General features: G+C 50.1%; 1 protein-coding gene across 1 annotated transcript in view; it reads right to left on the minus strand.

The window, feature by feature from the left end:
- The window catches only part of MAN1C1 (mannosidase alpha class 1C member 1), a 66,853-nt gene extending 55,046 nt beyond the window's left edge, over positions 1 to 11,807 (minus strand). The window contains exons 1-2 of the mRNA XM_054802124.1: positions 11,488 to 11,807; positions 9,741 to 10,747 (exon numbers count right to left, since the gene is read on the minus strand). Of these exons, the coding sequence (XP_054658099.1) occupies positions 9,741 to 10,310 (570 nt within the window). The 5' untranslated portion in view covers positions 10,311 to 10,747; positions 11,488 to 11,807. The remainder of the gene's footprint in view (positions 1 to 9,740; positions 10,748 to 11,487) is intronic.
- Between the last annotated feature and the right edge of the window lie 2,449 nt (positions 11,808 to 14,256).

Raw genomic sequence — 14,256 nt, forward strand, 5'->3', positions numbered from 1 at the left:
GATGGCTTGAGGGCCCAAAAAGCAGTCAGAAGCAGATGGGATAACTGAAGGAAGGAAAGAAAGGAAAAAAAAGTAAATACAGGCCAAGAGTTACTCTGCATTGCTTCTGGTTTGTGCTGTGAAAACGGACTTAGGGAGCAGGAGAAACATCTGTTTGGAAACTGTCTTTATCTCAGTCCAAATGCCAGAGCAGGAGAAAAGAGGGAAGCTGAGAACTGCCAGCACACCTCGTGCTTTATCTCACACTTGGATGGCTTAACAGGAGAGATCTGGGAGGATGAGTTTAGTTTAATGATTTCTTGCTGGTTCACCTGCTGCCCATCTGTCTTTGTAGTCCTTGCTTGGAGGGACAGATTGGAGCGTTGCTGTCCTCTCCCCTTTCATGAGTTACTTGTGATTTGAACTTCTGAAGAGAGGAACGGAGCAATTCTCAAGCATTAAGTAGTCAGCAGAGATTAGTCCAATAATTTATCAAAGGTAATAGCTAATAACAGACACAAGAAACTCACTCACAGCCTTCCTCGAGCCTCATGTCAGAGTTGTCACCTTACAAAAGCGTTACAAGAAATTCTTGGACCACAGTAGCAAATTTATTAGCCAGAGGCTGATAAACTCTTCCAAGAGTCCCTCAGTCAACAATAAATCATACAAATCAGGTTGCAAATACTGGATCTTTAATAAAAATGAAGTTGGTGGAGCGGATGTTAGAATGTTAGAATTCAGCTGGCAGGACGAAGGGGACTCGCTTTCATTTAGCCTGACCTCCCATCACGAGAGGGACCAGGGCTTGGCCCTGGCTTCATTCCAGCGCTGCACTAGACAGTCATCATACGACAATGATTAATGAACTACTGAAAGAATAAAGCAAGAAATGGCAAGTTAGGGGATCTGGGTAATAAACTAAAGAAAAGAACCATAAAGATTCATCAAAATTAGAGACAGAAGGCACCTCCCAGGTCACAGACTCCCATGTCCCTGCCAATGTAGAAGTGGCTCCCACAGTATTGCTCCGGCCATGCTTCCTTTCAAGATCTAAGCAACAAGCTGCCACTCTGTTCTGGTTACCAAATTTCACCCTAATATTCAACTGAAAATTTTATTTAAGTCTTTGAAATCCAGAAATGAAAGAACCAGAAGAGAAGACAGCTGTCTACTGCTTTATCCTGCACCAGCCAAGGAGCTGCCTTTCAAAAATCAACCTTTTGAATTATTCTACTGTGCGGCCACTGATGAGAGTGGGCAGATCCACACCCAGCAGTGACAATGCTCTGGTTGTTGGAGGGCAACACACAGAACAAACGTCTGATGGATAAGAATCAAATACAGCGATGATGTTTCAGGACCGAGGAATCCTAACGTGATACCAGTATTAGAGGAAGACGTTCAAGAAAGCCAAAACAGCACCAGCAATCAGCCAAGGATTTGTTTGGGTTCATCTAGCATAATGCTGAACTACCAGCCTAGATATGTCCTTCCTAGATAACTCCAGAGAAAAATGGAGGCTCAGATGGAAGAAGAGCCAGAAACATCCCGTTTCCACTAGAAGTATTTTATTTGTGAGCTGGGCTGGCTAACCCAGACAGCAGGAGGGTTTCAGGATGGATGAAATGTGATTACATTATAATTATCTTTTGTTACTTTGCAAAGTACACGGTTATGCACTTTCTTTACTGCCCAGGGAAATCATGTTAACACAATTAGAGCAAGAACCCTGTTTTAAACATGGTTTGCTCGGACGTTACTAACATGGTTCCAATTCTCAGTACAGACAGTCTTCAGAGCCATCTTACTCCATAAATCAGTGGGAGCTCTGTCACTGACTTCCTCTGAAGCAAGTACCAGCTCTTAGGGAAGAGACGTTCTCTAGGACGTACTGAAGATATAGCTTCACTGTATATCATCATCCTGTGCAAGCGCTGTTGGCATGATGAGATGTTGTAGAATTTCTAAATCTCTTGCATTTATTATTCTTTGCAGCCTTACTCTTAGGATATCGTTCTATCCACTAAGAAACTAAGAGAGAGAGAAATGTAACAACGGCTCTACAGCCATGCAATACAAGTGTTGGAGACCAGATTAGAACTAATGAGTTCCTGGCTCCCGCTCAATCACAACCATCAGAACAATTAGCTCAAATAAGCCCGAGAACTGTTTTCTGCTCAGCTGTCGTCTGCCCGTCCTCCCCAGTAACTTCTGAGCTGGAAAACTTCAATCGGGTTTGACAGAGGGTAAAGGTCACAAAACCCCTACAGTTCAGTGCGAATTGCCAGCAGACTGGCAGAGAGACCCCCCCAGAGTGCCCCAATAACGGCAGGAGGGCAGCACAAACTCCTGTTCGGCCAGAGCCCGCTGAGCGGCGGGCAGCTATAGGTACCAAGCACCCGTAGCTGGATCACTGCCTCTGGCCCACACAGCTGAGGAGACACACTGGGAAAAACAACAGGCACCACTGGGCAGGGGTAGGTGACACAGATGGAACTACAAACACAAGGATGGGGAAGGTCACAAACTGCATCTGAGGACGTGTGGAGGTTTCAGCACACAGGATGTGTTCCTAGAAAGCCAGACTCCGTTACCTTTCTGCTAAGGGAAGAAGTAAGTCTTAGGAGCACACTGTCCCTTTTCAAACGCCGTCGAGCTCTCCCCTTTGATTCTAATACGCAGCAGATACACACACACGGGGCTCTGCATCTCCGCTGTCCAGATAAGTAGATGCAAAAGAGAAGCACTAAAGTCCCTTTGGTTTAGTGCAACCTCTAGCCATTACTTACACTCCAGCGTCCTCCCAGGGAATGCTGAAGTGCCCGAGAAGAAACAGTTTTGCCTCATTATCAGCTTGCTGGATTAGGGATAAAATAAAATTATGCCCATTTTACAGAGGTGCATGCTGGATCCATACAGTGACATGATGAATCTGCCATCAGGACCAAGTGTCCTGTTCTAATTAACAGTAGATGCTCTGCCCCCTTTAGTAAGAGTACAAATGAGTAACATCCCTGTCCCATAAATAGAGAATGTTTATTATCCAGTCCTTCAGCGTTCCCACTGTGCTCTCTTTCCTACAATGGTCTGGGTCCATCATGCACAAAACACTCACATTATGCATGGATCACTGACACCACTGCCCATGACAGCTTCTCTGGAGCCCTTCCAAAATATTGTGTCATATGATGAACTGAAGCGCCAAGGGGATACGCGGCAAAGACAGCAATCATGGGAGTGCGTTTGCTCCTCATGCCAAATCCATTCACGGCGTTCAGTGAAAAGTACTTTTTTTGGGAATGTAAATTTAGTCTCTTTCCCAAGTATAAAAATTAGAATGCTCCAAGCACAAGATTTCCTCTTCCCACCAATGAAGTGCACACTCTTTCCTGCTTTCTCCTTTTGACAGCTTCACGTCAGTTTTATGCTCAGAACTAAATGACAGACTGATCCAAGATACTTTCTCCTTTCCCCTCCTGTCTCCCACCTAAAACCTGAATTGTTTTAAATACTGAAAAACAGATTCAAAAGCATCAAAATAAAATGATAAACGATCTAAGCAATAATAGACTAATAGAGTAAAACAAACACGATTGATTAACATCATCTGGCAAAGCCTTGCATACAGATCCAAAGGAGAGAACAGTAGACACAAAAATCTTTCTCCCATTAAGGGGCAGATTTAATCATTGATTAAAAAGTTAATCAGGAGTCTATAAATATTTTGGCTGGAAAGATGGAATCTTAACCAAGGTGACTGCTTTTTAGCATATATTTGCACAACTGCATGTACACAGTCCCCAGACTGATGGCAGAGCGGGGTGGGGGGTGACAGGACCTTGGCCCCCCACCGCACCAGGCAGCGGGGCACAGCGGGCCACCTCACCCAGCGCAGCCCCCCCAGCTACGTGACCCCCCTGCTTAGACCACAGCCACATTCGGTCCCGCTCCCCAAGGGTACGCAGATGCGGATACAGCAGCCAAGCTCCAACCCTGCTGCTCTAACCCCCTTGTCTTTATATTTGAGACCTTTCAAAAAGCTTATGTGTATTTACTGCGGTAATTCAGCAAGGTGTAGGTCCTTTGCACAACACGCTCGTGTGTGTCCTGGAAACTCATTTCACCATGTCCAGCGCTTGCATTCAGTCATTATCTGTAATCTGCCTGGAGAGGTCCACACTCCAACAATTTTGCTGTTGTGCGAATAGTGCATTGTCTTTAAGTGGCAGTTTATAAACTAGTCTCGCACCAAATTTAGTTGTTGTGGAACAAGTGCTTTCAGTGTTAGATTTTGTAGATAAGAACAAATGTCTTCAAATTGCACAGTACTTCCAAATTCCAAAATGCCCTCAGCTCGAGTAATATCAGTAATAAGCGTGCACTAAGGTATCATCGGCATCTCTAAGGCAAGCAGCACTGTAGCACGGATCACAGCACGTGAAATATTTTCTATACTCATGCATTATTCCAACAGAACAAATGTATTTTTAGTCAATTAACTGTATACCCTACAGCCAAAAAAAGGCTGAGACAGGTTAGGTCTAAATTTTGTTTGCATGAATCCACCGGAGGCTAGTGAAGCCAAAAATACACTGTATGCACCATTTCTGGGATTTACAGTATAGTAGCCTTTTTCACAGGTTCAGTAAATAAATGCATGAGAAGGAACATGGAGCAAAGGAAAATTCCAGCAAGCCTGGAGCCAGCCAATGCTTCAAACTACAGAGAAATTCTCTCACTGCAAAGGTATTTCTACCCCACAGAAAGAATTATGATCTGATCACAGTATACCTGACTGGTTTGAGATCATCATTCTAGTCCATTATAATAAGTATTTTACTGAGAACAGTTTTCTTTACCCCCAGTGACCAAAGTAAGTCTGTTGGAAGTCACTGGATTTACTTTTGGCCGGCACAAAGAATTAGATGTTTTCCATAGGTCTCAGTGAGAAAGATGTGTGTGGGGAGGTGCTCTTCCATCCAGAGCTGTGCGTGGTACAACTCACGTACTGAAGCCACTGACAGACTACATTATTTGCTCGTAGTACCGTTCATCCCCAGATTACAGAAAGAAAAGGAATTTTTCTCCAAACAGAAGAAGATGCATGGTGTAGGGAAAGGGAGACGTCTGAAAACATTTTACTGCTGGCTTCAGAAAAGAGATGGCTGAGGGACGACCAATAATGGGATTCACAGCACTGTACCAACAGGCCAATTGTAGCTCAAGCCAAGAACTATTTGGAGCCCTGCTTTCAATAAGCTGGTGATCACAATCAGTTCCGGGTGCTTATGCACCCAGGTAGAATCCTCTGAGAATACCCACGGCTCGTCTCCGCAGAGGTGTGTGAGACGGAAAGAGCATCTGTCCAGACACTTCTCCCACCAGGGGTCAGGGCTGCGGCACAAATTCAGAAGGAAAACAAGCAGGACTTTCCCAGTTCTGCCCCAACAACGTGCTCTTTTGCACTGCGGAAGGGATCACTGCTCAGGACTGTCAAAACCACAAAAAGGGAACTCAGCAACCAACACCAAGAAACTTTCCGCAAAAGCTGAGCTCCTGAGAACATTCCTGTTTCTTGCCAATTATGTTTTAGTGACAAACTGTCAAGGCATTTGGGTTTAAAAAACTGATCTACCTTAATAGATGCCTGCTACTCTGCAGTGTGATACGGGATAACTGTGTGCACGGACTCTGATGGCCTTCTTCCCCCTGGGGGTTGATTTTCAAAAGCAAATACATCCTTAGAAATGCGTTAAAAAGAGGACAGCAGTCAGCAAGGTGAGGCAAATGAAGGTGGAGACAGGAAGAAAAGCCAGGATGAAGAGAAGTGCACTGTAAACCAAATAGGCTTTGGTATTACTAATCTGGAGGAAATGAATGCATGTGTCAAACTCAAGGGTACAATCCCAGTGGAGGACTAAAAGCCTGCCTGAATTTGACATATTCCCTTATTTGAAAGGGACAAGGGACACTGTCATGTTAAGGTATTAGGTATTCTCAGACACTGGGCAAGGAAACTTGCCTTTTGTACCCCAAGAGAAAAAAAAAAAACAGCAAATCTCTTTCATGGTTCATATTTTTCTCGTATCTCATGACTGGAAGTAAGCTAGCTAGTTTAATTTCATTGATGGACACTTTCTGGTCTAGGTGGTTACAGTGGTTGTGCTTAAGCACTGGATGGCATGAGTAGGGTTGGTATAAAAATACTTTATAGAGGAACGCTGTTCTCTCTCCCCACCACTTCCCTACCTATGAGACCCATGAAGCCAACACAGCAATAGTACAGCAAGCAGCAGTCTGTTTTGCTTCATCCATCATCAACAAAACTGTCAGCTCAGCTCCAACAGCAAAATCTTTATTACTGGTTATGATGCAAAAGGCAGAAACCACACGGTCTGATTTTCCCAGATCTGAGGCTGAGTTTGCAGTAGCAGCAGTTGGAGGGGAAATCATTTTGACTTTTCACGGAGCCAATTTGATCTGGAAATTGTTGAGAGCAAATAAATATGGAATCCCACTGTGGCATTTCTGCAATCACTCTGACTACAACCACTTTTTTTTTTTTTATGGACATCAGTGATTAGTATTTGGTACATGTAAAAAATTAGCTATTCCCTGAAGCCGTGCTTGACTGATCAATTACAGAACTAATACGTTTTTCAGAGGTCAGTTTAAGAGATGAATAATCCCGGGCCCTTTTAAATTTCCCAACCTGTAGCATGGGGAGATTGTTATTTGGTTTTATTGCAGTTTTCTTCAAAAGGTCAGAGTGCCCACAGTACTCAGCTGCCCACAGTAACACACAGCAGTATATCCTAGGCAATTCTCCAGGTGACCAATGACCTTTTGCAGTAAGCAGCCTGTGCAGTACAGGTGCTCTCTTTTTCTCCTTCTCATGAAAACAATTGCTTATTGACTCTGGATATGTCTTTAAAAAGGTAAGTCAAACCTAAGAAGTCTGCCACTCTGCTAAATTACCACCAGTGCAAAGCAGAATACCTGCACGCACACGTCAGCTCAGCTTTCAGTAGCACTTACTTCTTTTAACAGACTTCTATGTGCCATTTCAACTTGCTAATCCAACTCTTTTCCTTCCTGCACTACTAGGAAACAGCATTCAAAGCACACAAGTCAGCGAGGCAGATATACCTCCAGCCAGACTCCTTAATCTGCAAACAGCTCCAGTGCCCCTGGCGCTGCTCAGAGCTTTCCCCAAACTGTAGTAAAGTGGGAGACACCACAGCGGTGGGTTTCACACTCCAGACAACACTATCTTTTAAGCAGAAAAAGTCTAGCAGGACTACATCAGTCGACACTTTCCACACGTAACAGCCAAGAAACTAATGGCACGCCCTCTTCTTTGGCTGAAGCATCAAGCAGCTCAGAGGCTGGGTGGGAAAGAGCAGACGCCTGCTCAGATTGAAGGGTCCTAGGAGAAAACAGAAAGTTCCAAGTCTCTAGGTTGGGCATGAGCCCTAGTCTTTGATCATGCACCAGTTCTTTCTCCTGGTGTTCATCTAGGCTCTGGCAGACAGATGGGGGGAAAAAAAATCTCACCGAATCCCATCCATATCCATCCTCCCTGTTATATAGGTGCTGACCTGTAAGAATGGCCAAAGGGGGGGTGGGGGGAAGGGACCTTAAGTATCAGGGCAGCTTGGAACACATTTTACCAAATTACAGGGCTTAAAGCTCAGAAGGAGAGAAAAGCTACTTGCTGCTACTGCACACAACACCTTAAAATGGCCAGCAAACCTAATACCTGCCCCTGCTGGCGTCTCCCACATCAGGTGAGGAATATTTGCTAACCCAAACACTGTATCATGACTTGACTTATTTCTTCCTTGTATTTTTTTTTTTTTTACCCATCTGTTTCTTTTTATACAGCATTTGTCTTCTAGCCTCTCTTGGTTTGTTTTCTTCATGTCTTTTTGATTTGCAAAAAAAGGACATACCTTATCTCTTCCACAAGCTGCACCACCCCCCCTTGTTTTGCACAGTCAGTCTCATATCTCAGCACCATATTTGTTTCTCTCTCTCTTTCTGAATAAATAAAAGTGCAGGCACTTTTAAGGAATAAGGACTCTGTTTGAAGAGTAATTAGCTGTCAGCATAAAACCGGTATTTATGGATTCTCATCCTCGAAAAATCTAACTCTGCTACCCAGCGCTGATTATGGCTGTTATAAACAGATGGGACTGAATCCATACAACTTGCAATAATCCTATATTTAAAAAATAATTAACTACAAATAAAGGACTGAATTCCACTAGCTTTCATAAATTTGATTTCCAATTTGATTTGTTTGTACAGAGTGGAAGCTGGGTTATTCCCGGGTACGTCGTGCTATCCTAGCATACCTGGAGTCCGCAGTGTATTCAAGCGCACGCTTGGCAACTCCAAGTGCACAAGAGGGCCAGGTACTGGAATATTCCGAGTACCCCACAGCCAAGATGCGGAACGAAAGGACAACTCACTCACGCCTGGGATCGTAGAGAAACCCAGCACCCCCGGGTGCGTCGTGTCTGGTTGCCTGGTAGAGAAGTTGAATTTTACCAGCAGTGCAGCCTTTGTTTTAATGACTGACGGAGGTATCAGGAGGGGAGCTTTCAAAAACTGTTTTTAAAACGCAGGTGACAGTGGATGAAAGCCCTCGGTGTGTTATTCTTTGAGTTCCTTCTCTGTTCAACCTGGGGCAGCATCTTTGCTGAATGCCTACACCTCTGTGAGAGAACAAACCCAGAAAATTTACACTCTGCTTAATTAAAACCCGTGCATTTTACTAATTGGCACCTCTTACTAGACTGAAATTTACTCCATGTTGGTTATCCATCATAGCAGAAGATACCACAAACACAATCAAATACTACACAGAATCTATAGCTCTTGGTTAACTAGGTCACAGATTGCTCTGCAACGTTGGCAAGGCTGCCAGGCTTTTTTTTTGCATAAAGTGTAGGCACCAGGCCAAATTCCCCCCTCCGCTACACCCCGGTAACCCCACCGATGAGGTTACCCAGGCTCGGCGGGCTCGAAGTGAGGGCTGTCTTCAGGTCAGTGTTTGCGGATGACAAGTCTGGAGCCAGCTCCACCCGGAGTAAGAGACAAAACGATTTACAGGGACAGCCCAGCCTCATGCCTCCTCCCCGACTTCTGTGAGGGCACATCCCGTCCCTCCATCCCTACGGACCAGCGCAAATTTCATCATTTACCAGCTTTTATGTAAAGCAGCCAGGTTTACACCGATATCCCGGGAGGGAGCCTCTTGCACAACCGCTGATACCTCCCGACAAGCAAGTTTTTTGGGTTTCTTTTCCTAATAACCAAGCTGAAATTTCCCTTTGCCTAATTTCAGCTCTTTAATTTCTAGTCACACCCTATCAGTATGCCCTAACATTTCCTCTCCGGTGAGAGGAGGTGTGTGCAGATGCTGACAGGCATGTGCGCCCGCTGACACTTGGACACCCCCACGGAAAGAGACACCCCTCCCAAAATTCCTGTCACCTTTTTTTTTGGGAAAAGGAGGGGAAAAAAGGGGCATGAGGGGCCTGTGTGGGAAATGAGGGCTGGGGAAGTGAGGGGGGTGAGAGGAGAGCGGGGGCAAGGAAGGAAGGACGACGCTGTGAGGAGAGGTGAGGGCTGGCCGAGGCGGAGGGCACGGCTGTGAGGGGACGACATGCCCGTGAGGGGAGGCCGAAGGCGGGGGAGACGACACACGGCCGTGAGGGGAGGCCGAAGGCACCGCGGGGTCTCCTCACCTCTTTAACCTTCATCCTACGGGCGCGGGTCTCCGGGTCCTCGCCGGGCCGCCTGCCCCGCACCGGGTGGCGGAGGCTCCGTCGGAACCGTTCATAGTCGAAGCGGTATGGAGCTCGCGTTTCCCGGGCGGAGGGAGCCCCGGTGGCGGGCTCGGCTCGCCGTTCGCCGCCCTGCACCTGCTGCCGGGAGCCAGGCGCGGTGTGGGCCGGCGGGCCGGCCATGCGGGCGGCGGTACGGAGCTTCTCCCGGAGGCGGCGGGGGGCGGCGGGACTGGCGTGGCGGGGCTCGGCGGCGGCGGGGGGGCTGCGGGGCAGGTCGGTGTCGCGGGTGGAGGAGGAGGCGGAGGAGGAGGAGGCGGAGGAAGAAGAGGAGGAGGCGGCGGAGGCGGTGGCCCGGCGGGGAAGGAAGAGGCGCTTGAAGCGGGAGGAATCGGGCAGAAGGAAGAGGGCCCCGAAGCACAGGGTGAGCAGGCCCGAGAGGAAGAGCAGGAACAGGAACTTCTGCGGCAGCCGCAGCCCCAGCGCCGCCGGCCAGCCCGGCATGCCCGGCAGCTTCCGCAGCAGCACCATGGGGCACCGGGTCGCAGCCGCCGGGCGGGATCCGCCGCCACCCCGGGGGGAGCCGCTGGTTTCTGCGGCGAAAGGCTCAGGGGTCCCCCCCCGCACCGCCGGCTGGAGCGGGCGCCTTCACCGGGGAACGCCGGTGGGTGACACGTGGATGGCTCCGGACCGGGCTGAGCCGCGGGGCCCCGCCGCTACCCGGGGTCCTTGCCCGAGAGGCTTGCAGGGCGCGGAGCGGTGATTCAGAGTCCTCCCTTTCGGCATGAAGGCGGCGGCGAAAGCATCCCGCCGGAGCCGGGCGGCAGAGCGGCAGGGCTGGGCTGCTCCCGGCGTCAGTCCCCCGTGCAGGCTCCCCGCCGGACGGCTGCTGTCGGGCTGGCTCAGGGAACGGCGCCGAGGTGGTGCGATCCCTTCTCTCTAGGCGGTGGGTTCATGCTGCAGCATTTCTGCGAGGGAGGGGAGATAAGAGCGCGTTCATTCAACGCCAAGAAGGATGCAGCCGGCGTTACAGCCTCTGTCCCGGAGGGTCTGCCGCCTCCCCGGCCGTTCCCCCCCTCCTCCAGCCACACTAGTTCGTTTTCCCTCTCTCCGGACTTGCCATCAAGTCCATCAGTCTGGTCTGCGAGCAGCTCCCGGCTCTGCACCATCCCCTACAGCTCCGGGCTGCCGGGCTCTTCTGGCAGGGCAGCCCTGGGGCCGTGAGGAGGATCCGCGCCCTGACGAGGAGGGGCAGGGTGCCCAGGGATAGAGCAGACAGACGGGGACGGGGCTGCTCCGCTCCTCCCCAGGCTGCCAGGAGCTGCCTTTGCCCGCAGAGGGCTGGAGACGATGGGGCTGCAAACAAGCCATGCGGAAAGCTCGGCTCGGGCTAAGTTTCTTGAGGGGAAAAAAAATACCTACAGATTTTGTTTTTGCTAAATAGATCCTAGCAATTCTCCCCTTTCTCCCAAATCTCTGCCTCGCTGTAGAGTTATTCAGCCCCCCACACCAATCCCCTCCTTATGTGCGCTGGAAGAGACGGAGCTCAACTTTCAGACCACGAAAGCAAGCAGAAACACTTTCAAAAAGCAGGACACGTTTCGAAGACCTACCTACAAACCCCAAGTCACCCCTATTGCTACGGGTGGGAACGCGCCGCCGATCCCGCTGGGCGGACGCTCTCCTACCCCCAGCCCTGTTTACTCACCCCTCTGACAAATCCAAGCCACTCTGGGTCCTACAGTGAGCAAGATCTTCTCAGTCCTGCCTGCGCATCTCAAAAGCGAGAACCCCTCGCTGCTGTCAGCGCTCGCAAGTGCCCGTTAAATTAAGAGGAGAAGAGGCTGGCTGCCTGCCGGGCTCTCCAGGGGGGGCAGCTCCTCTCTCCTGCCCATCCGAGCATCCAGGCGGGAAGTACCTAACTGCATCAAGCTACTTAGAGGCCTCTGCTTTTCACCTCCTCCCCGCCCCGCCTTCCTCCCCGCCGAACGGGACCCGCCGCGCTGCGCTGCCCGGCGCCCGCACACGCAACCCGCCCGCACCGCCCGCCTCCACCGCCGCTCACTGCGACAGCGCCGGCAGCCCCGCCCTTCGCCCCGCCCTCGCCCCGCCCCTCCTCCTGCCAACGGTCACTCAGGGGAGGAGGCGGGGGCGTCGCGAACCAATCAGTAGACCAGGTCCTGCCCGCCGTGACGCTTGCCCCCAAGGCCGCGCTCCGCCCTCGCTTGCTATTGGCTGTCTGACGGAGGCTGGCCTCTCCCCTTGGCTCTTCCAAACGCCAGGAAAGCCGAGAGACCCGCCCTCTTGTTTACCACAGTTGCCCGGCTCGAGCTGGTGGAGCGTCTCGCCCCACCCCTTTCCTCCAGCCAACCTCCTATTGGCTGCGAGGAATGCCCCATCCCCGCTGTGATTGGCGGAGGGGGGCCTGGCTACTTTAAATAGGGGCTGAGGGCGCGGGACAGCTCAGGGAGCTGTGAGGGCTCGGCCGGTGCGGGACGGGTCTGGGGCTGCCGCCTTCCTCTTGCCCGTTGTGGGGGGCTCTGGAGGGGCGGATTTACCCGCACAGCCCCCGTAGCAGCCGTCCGAGGTCTGGTGTGTGCCAGGGGGGTCGAAGCCCCCAAGTCTTGTCCCCAGGGCCTGTGGTGGCAGCTGGTCCCTGACCAGGAGCCTCAGAGAGGGACCACGAATGGTTTGGGAACCACCTTTCTCACACAAAACGCTTCTTTCTGGATTTTGTGACCCCCAAAGTCAACTACCACAAAGCACATCTAAGTCCCAAACACTTAAATCTTCATCCCACCTTAACCTTTGATGTACTGTACAAGCACTAACCGCACTGCGAGGCAATGCTGTGTCAGTGGTGAAGATGATGAAGCGTTTCTCCTCATAAATGTTAAAAGAAAAAGCCCAAAACCAATAACAATCTTCCACAGAATTAGCAGCAAAAGAGGAAAAAGGCCACCACCCAAAACCGAAGGCATCCAAAACCTGTCAGAAACAGAGCTGGCTGGGCGGAGGTCCCAGAGGTGCTTTTTGGGTGCTGCGAGCATGAGGAGGAGCTGCAGCACGAGGAGGCTGACAGGAAAGGGTAAAACTGCAGCCGCCCGAGTATTGATGTGACTAAACTTGGAAGAGCTAAAAGGGAACATTTTGTAGGCTGGAAAGGAGCTGGAGCTGCGAGGAAAGAAATCATCTGCTGTTTGCGTCTTCCTGCGCTCAGCGTGCTCCTTCTTCATAAATAACTAACGCCACGGGAAAGAAATACCTGATCTGATTGCCAGGTCTAGCGGGAGCACGTTGAAGCCCCACATTTGGAACGGTTCAGCTGAGAATCAGTTACGTTGTCATTTTGCTCTGAAGAGTGCTCTAAGCGATCTAAAGCAGGCGGCAGAGCAGCTCTAGGAGCAGGACTCGGGAGCCGCTATCGGCCATGCCCAAGGCCAGTGAACATCCTGCCTCACCCTTCCTTACACCTCCACAACTGCTGCAGGTTTTTATCTTGTCAAAATAAAACTAAAAAGTAAGCTTTGCGCTTTTAGCTGTCTGGTAGCTGCCCGGTGGACCTTGACCGCAACCACCCTCAGAGGCACATTTGCATCTTGATTAATTGGTTTTGAAACGTGTCCTTTGAACCATCCCCTGCGATCTGCAGGCAGGAGCGGTTCAGCCTGAGCAAGAGGAAAACACGGGCACCATCTCCCAGCCACCACGTCCGGTTTCCTCCGGAGCAGCTGCTCGAGGAGCACTGAGCGCTCTGCACAGCTGCTCTCCCTTCCCTGCCCCGTAGCTGCACCACGAGGGAGAGGGGAGTAGATTTGGCTGTGCCGTTTTGGCAGGTCACGCCGGAGCCTCGCTGAACACGGCAGATGCTCCACAGGCTCCTTGGAGCCCAGGGGAGCTCCTTGCAAAGGATTCAGTTTTGCTTCTTTGCATGCCTTCGCAGGGCAGCTGCTCAGGAGAAGGGGGGGGGAAACCTGAAAGCCAGCTGCCAGCTCCGTTATTTTGAGCATCAGCGCAGTTGGGAAGACTTTTACTGCTGCCCTGCCTCATGCATTTATCAGTGGTCCCCCAAGGACCATCGTGCCACGGGCTTCCATCGTCCCTTCTCCCAACACCTAACACCCTGCCTCAGCCTTGCACTGAAAGGGGAAAAAGAAAAAAAAAAAATGTCCTTCACCCCCTCAGATCTCCTCTGCCCTGGGGAGATCTCAAGCAGCTGTATTTTGTCTCAGCCTTATAAAAAATAATAATTAAAAAAAAAAAAAAGGCCCAAACAAACCCCCACCAAACCAAAAACCTCCACTGTTGCAGTGATGGTCCCTTGATCTTCTTATAGATGGCCCCAGGACCAAAAAGGTTAGATAGCTCTGCTTTCTAAGAGGATTTAGGGGCATCAAGGAGGATAATAAAATTGATGGCTGAGAACAAATCAAAGGGATAAAAAAAATAATAAAAAAATAGACAGTTCTGAACAAAC

This window comes from Grus americana, chromosome 23 (assembly GCF_028858705.1).
Source record: "Grus americana isolate bGruAme1 chromosome 23, bGruAme1.mat, whole genome shotgun sequence".
Taxonomy (NCBI): domain Eukaryota; kingdom Metazoa; phylum Chordata; class Aves; order Gruiformes; family Gruidae; genus Grus; species Grus americana.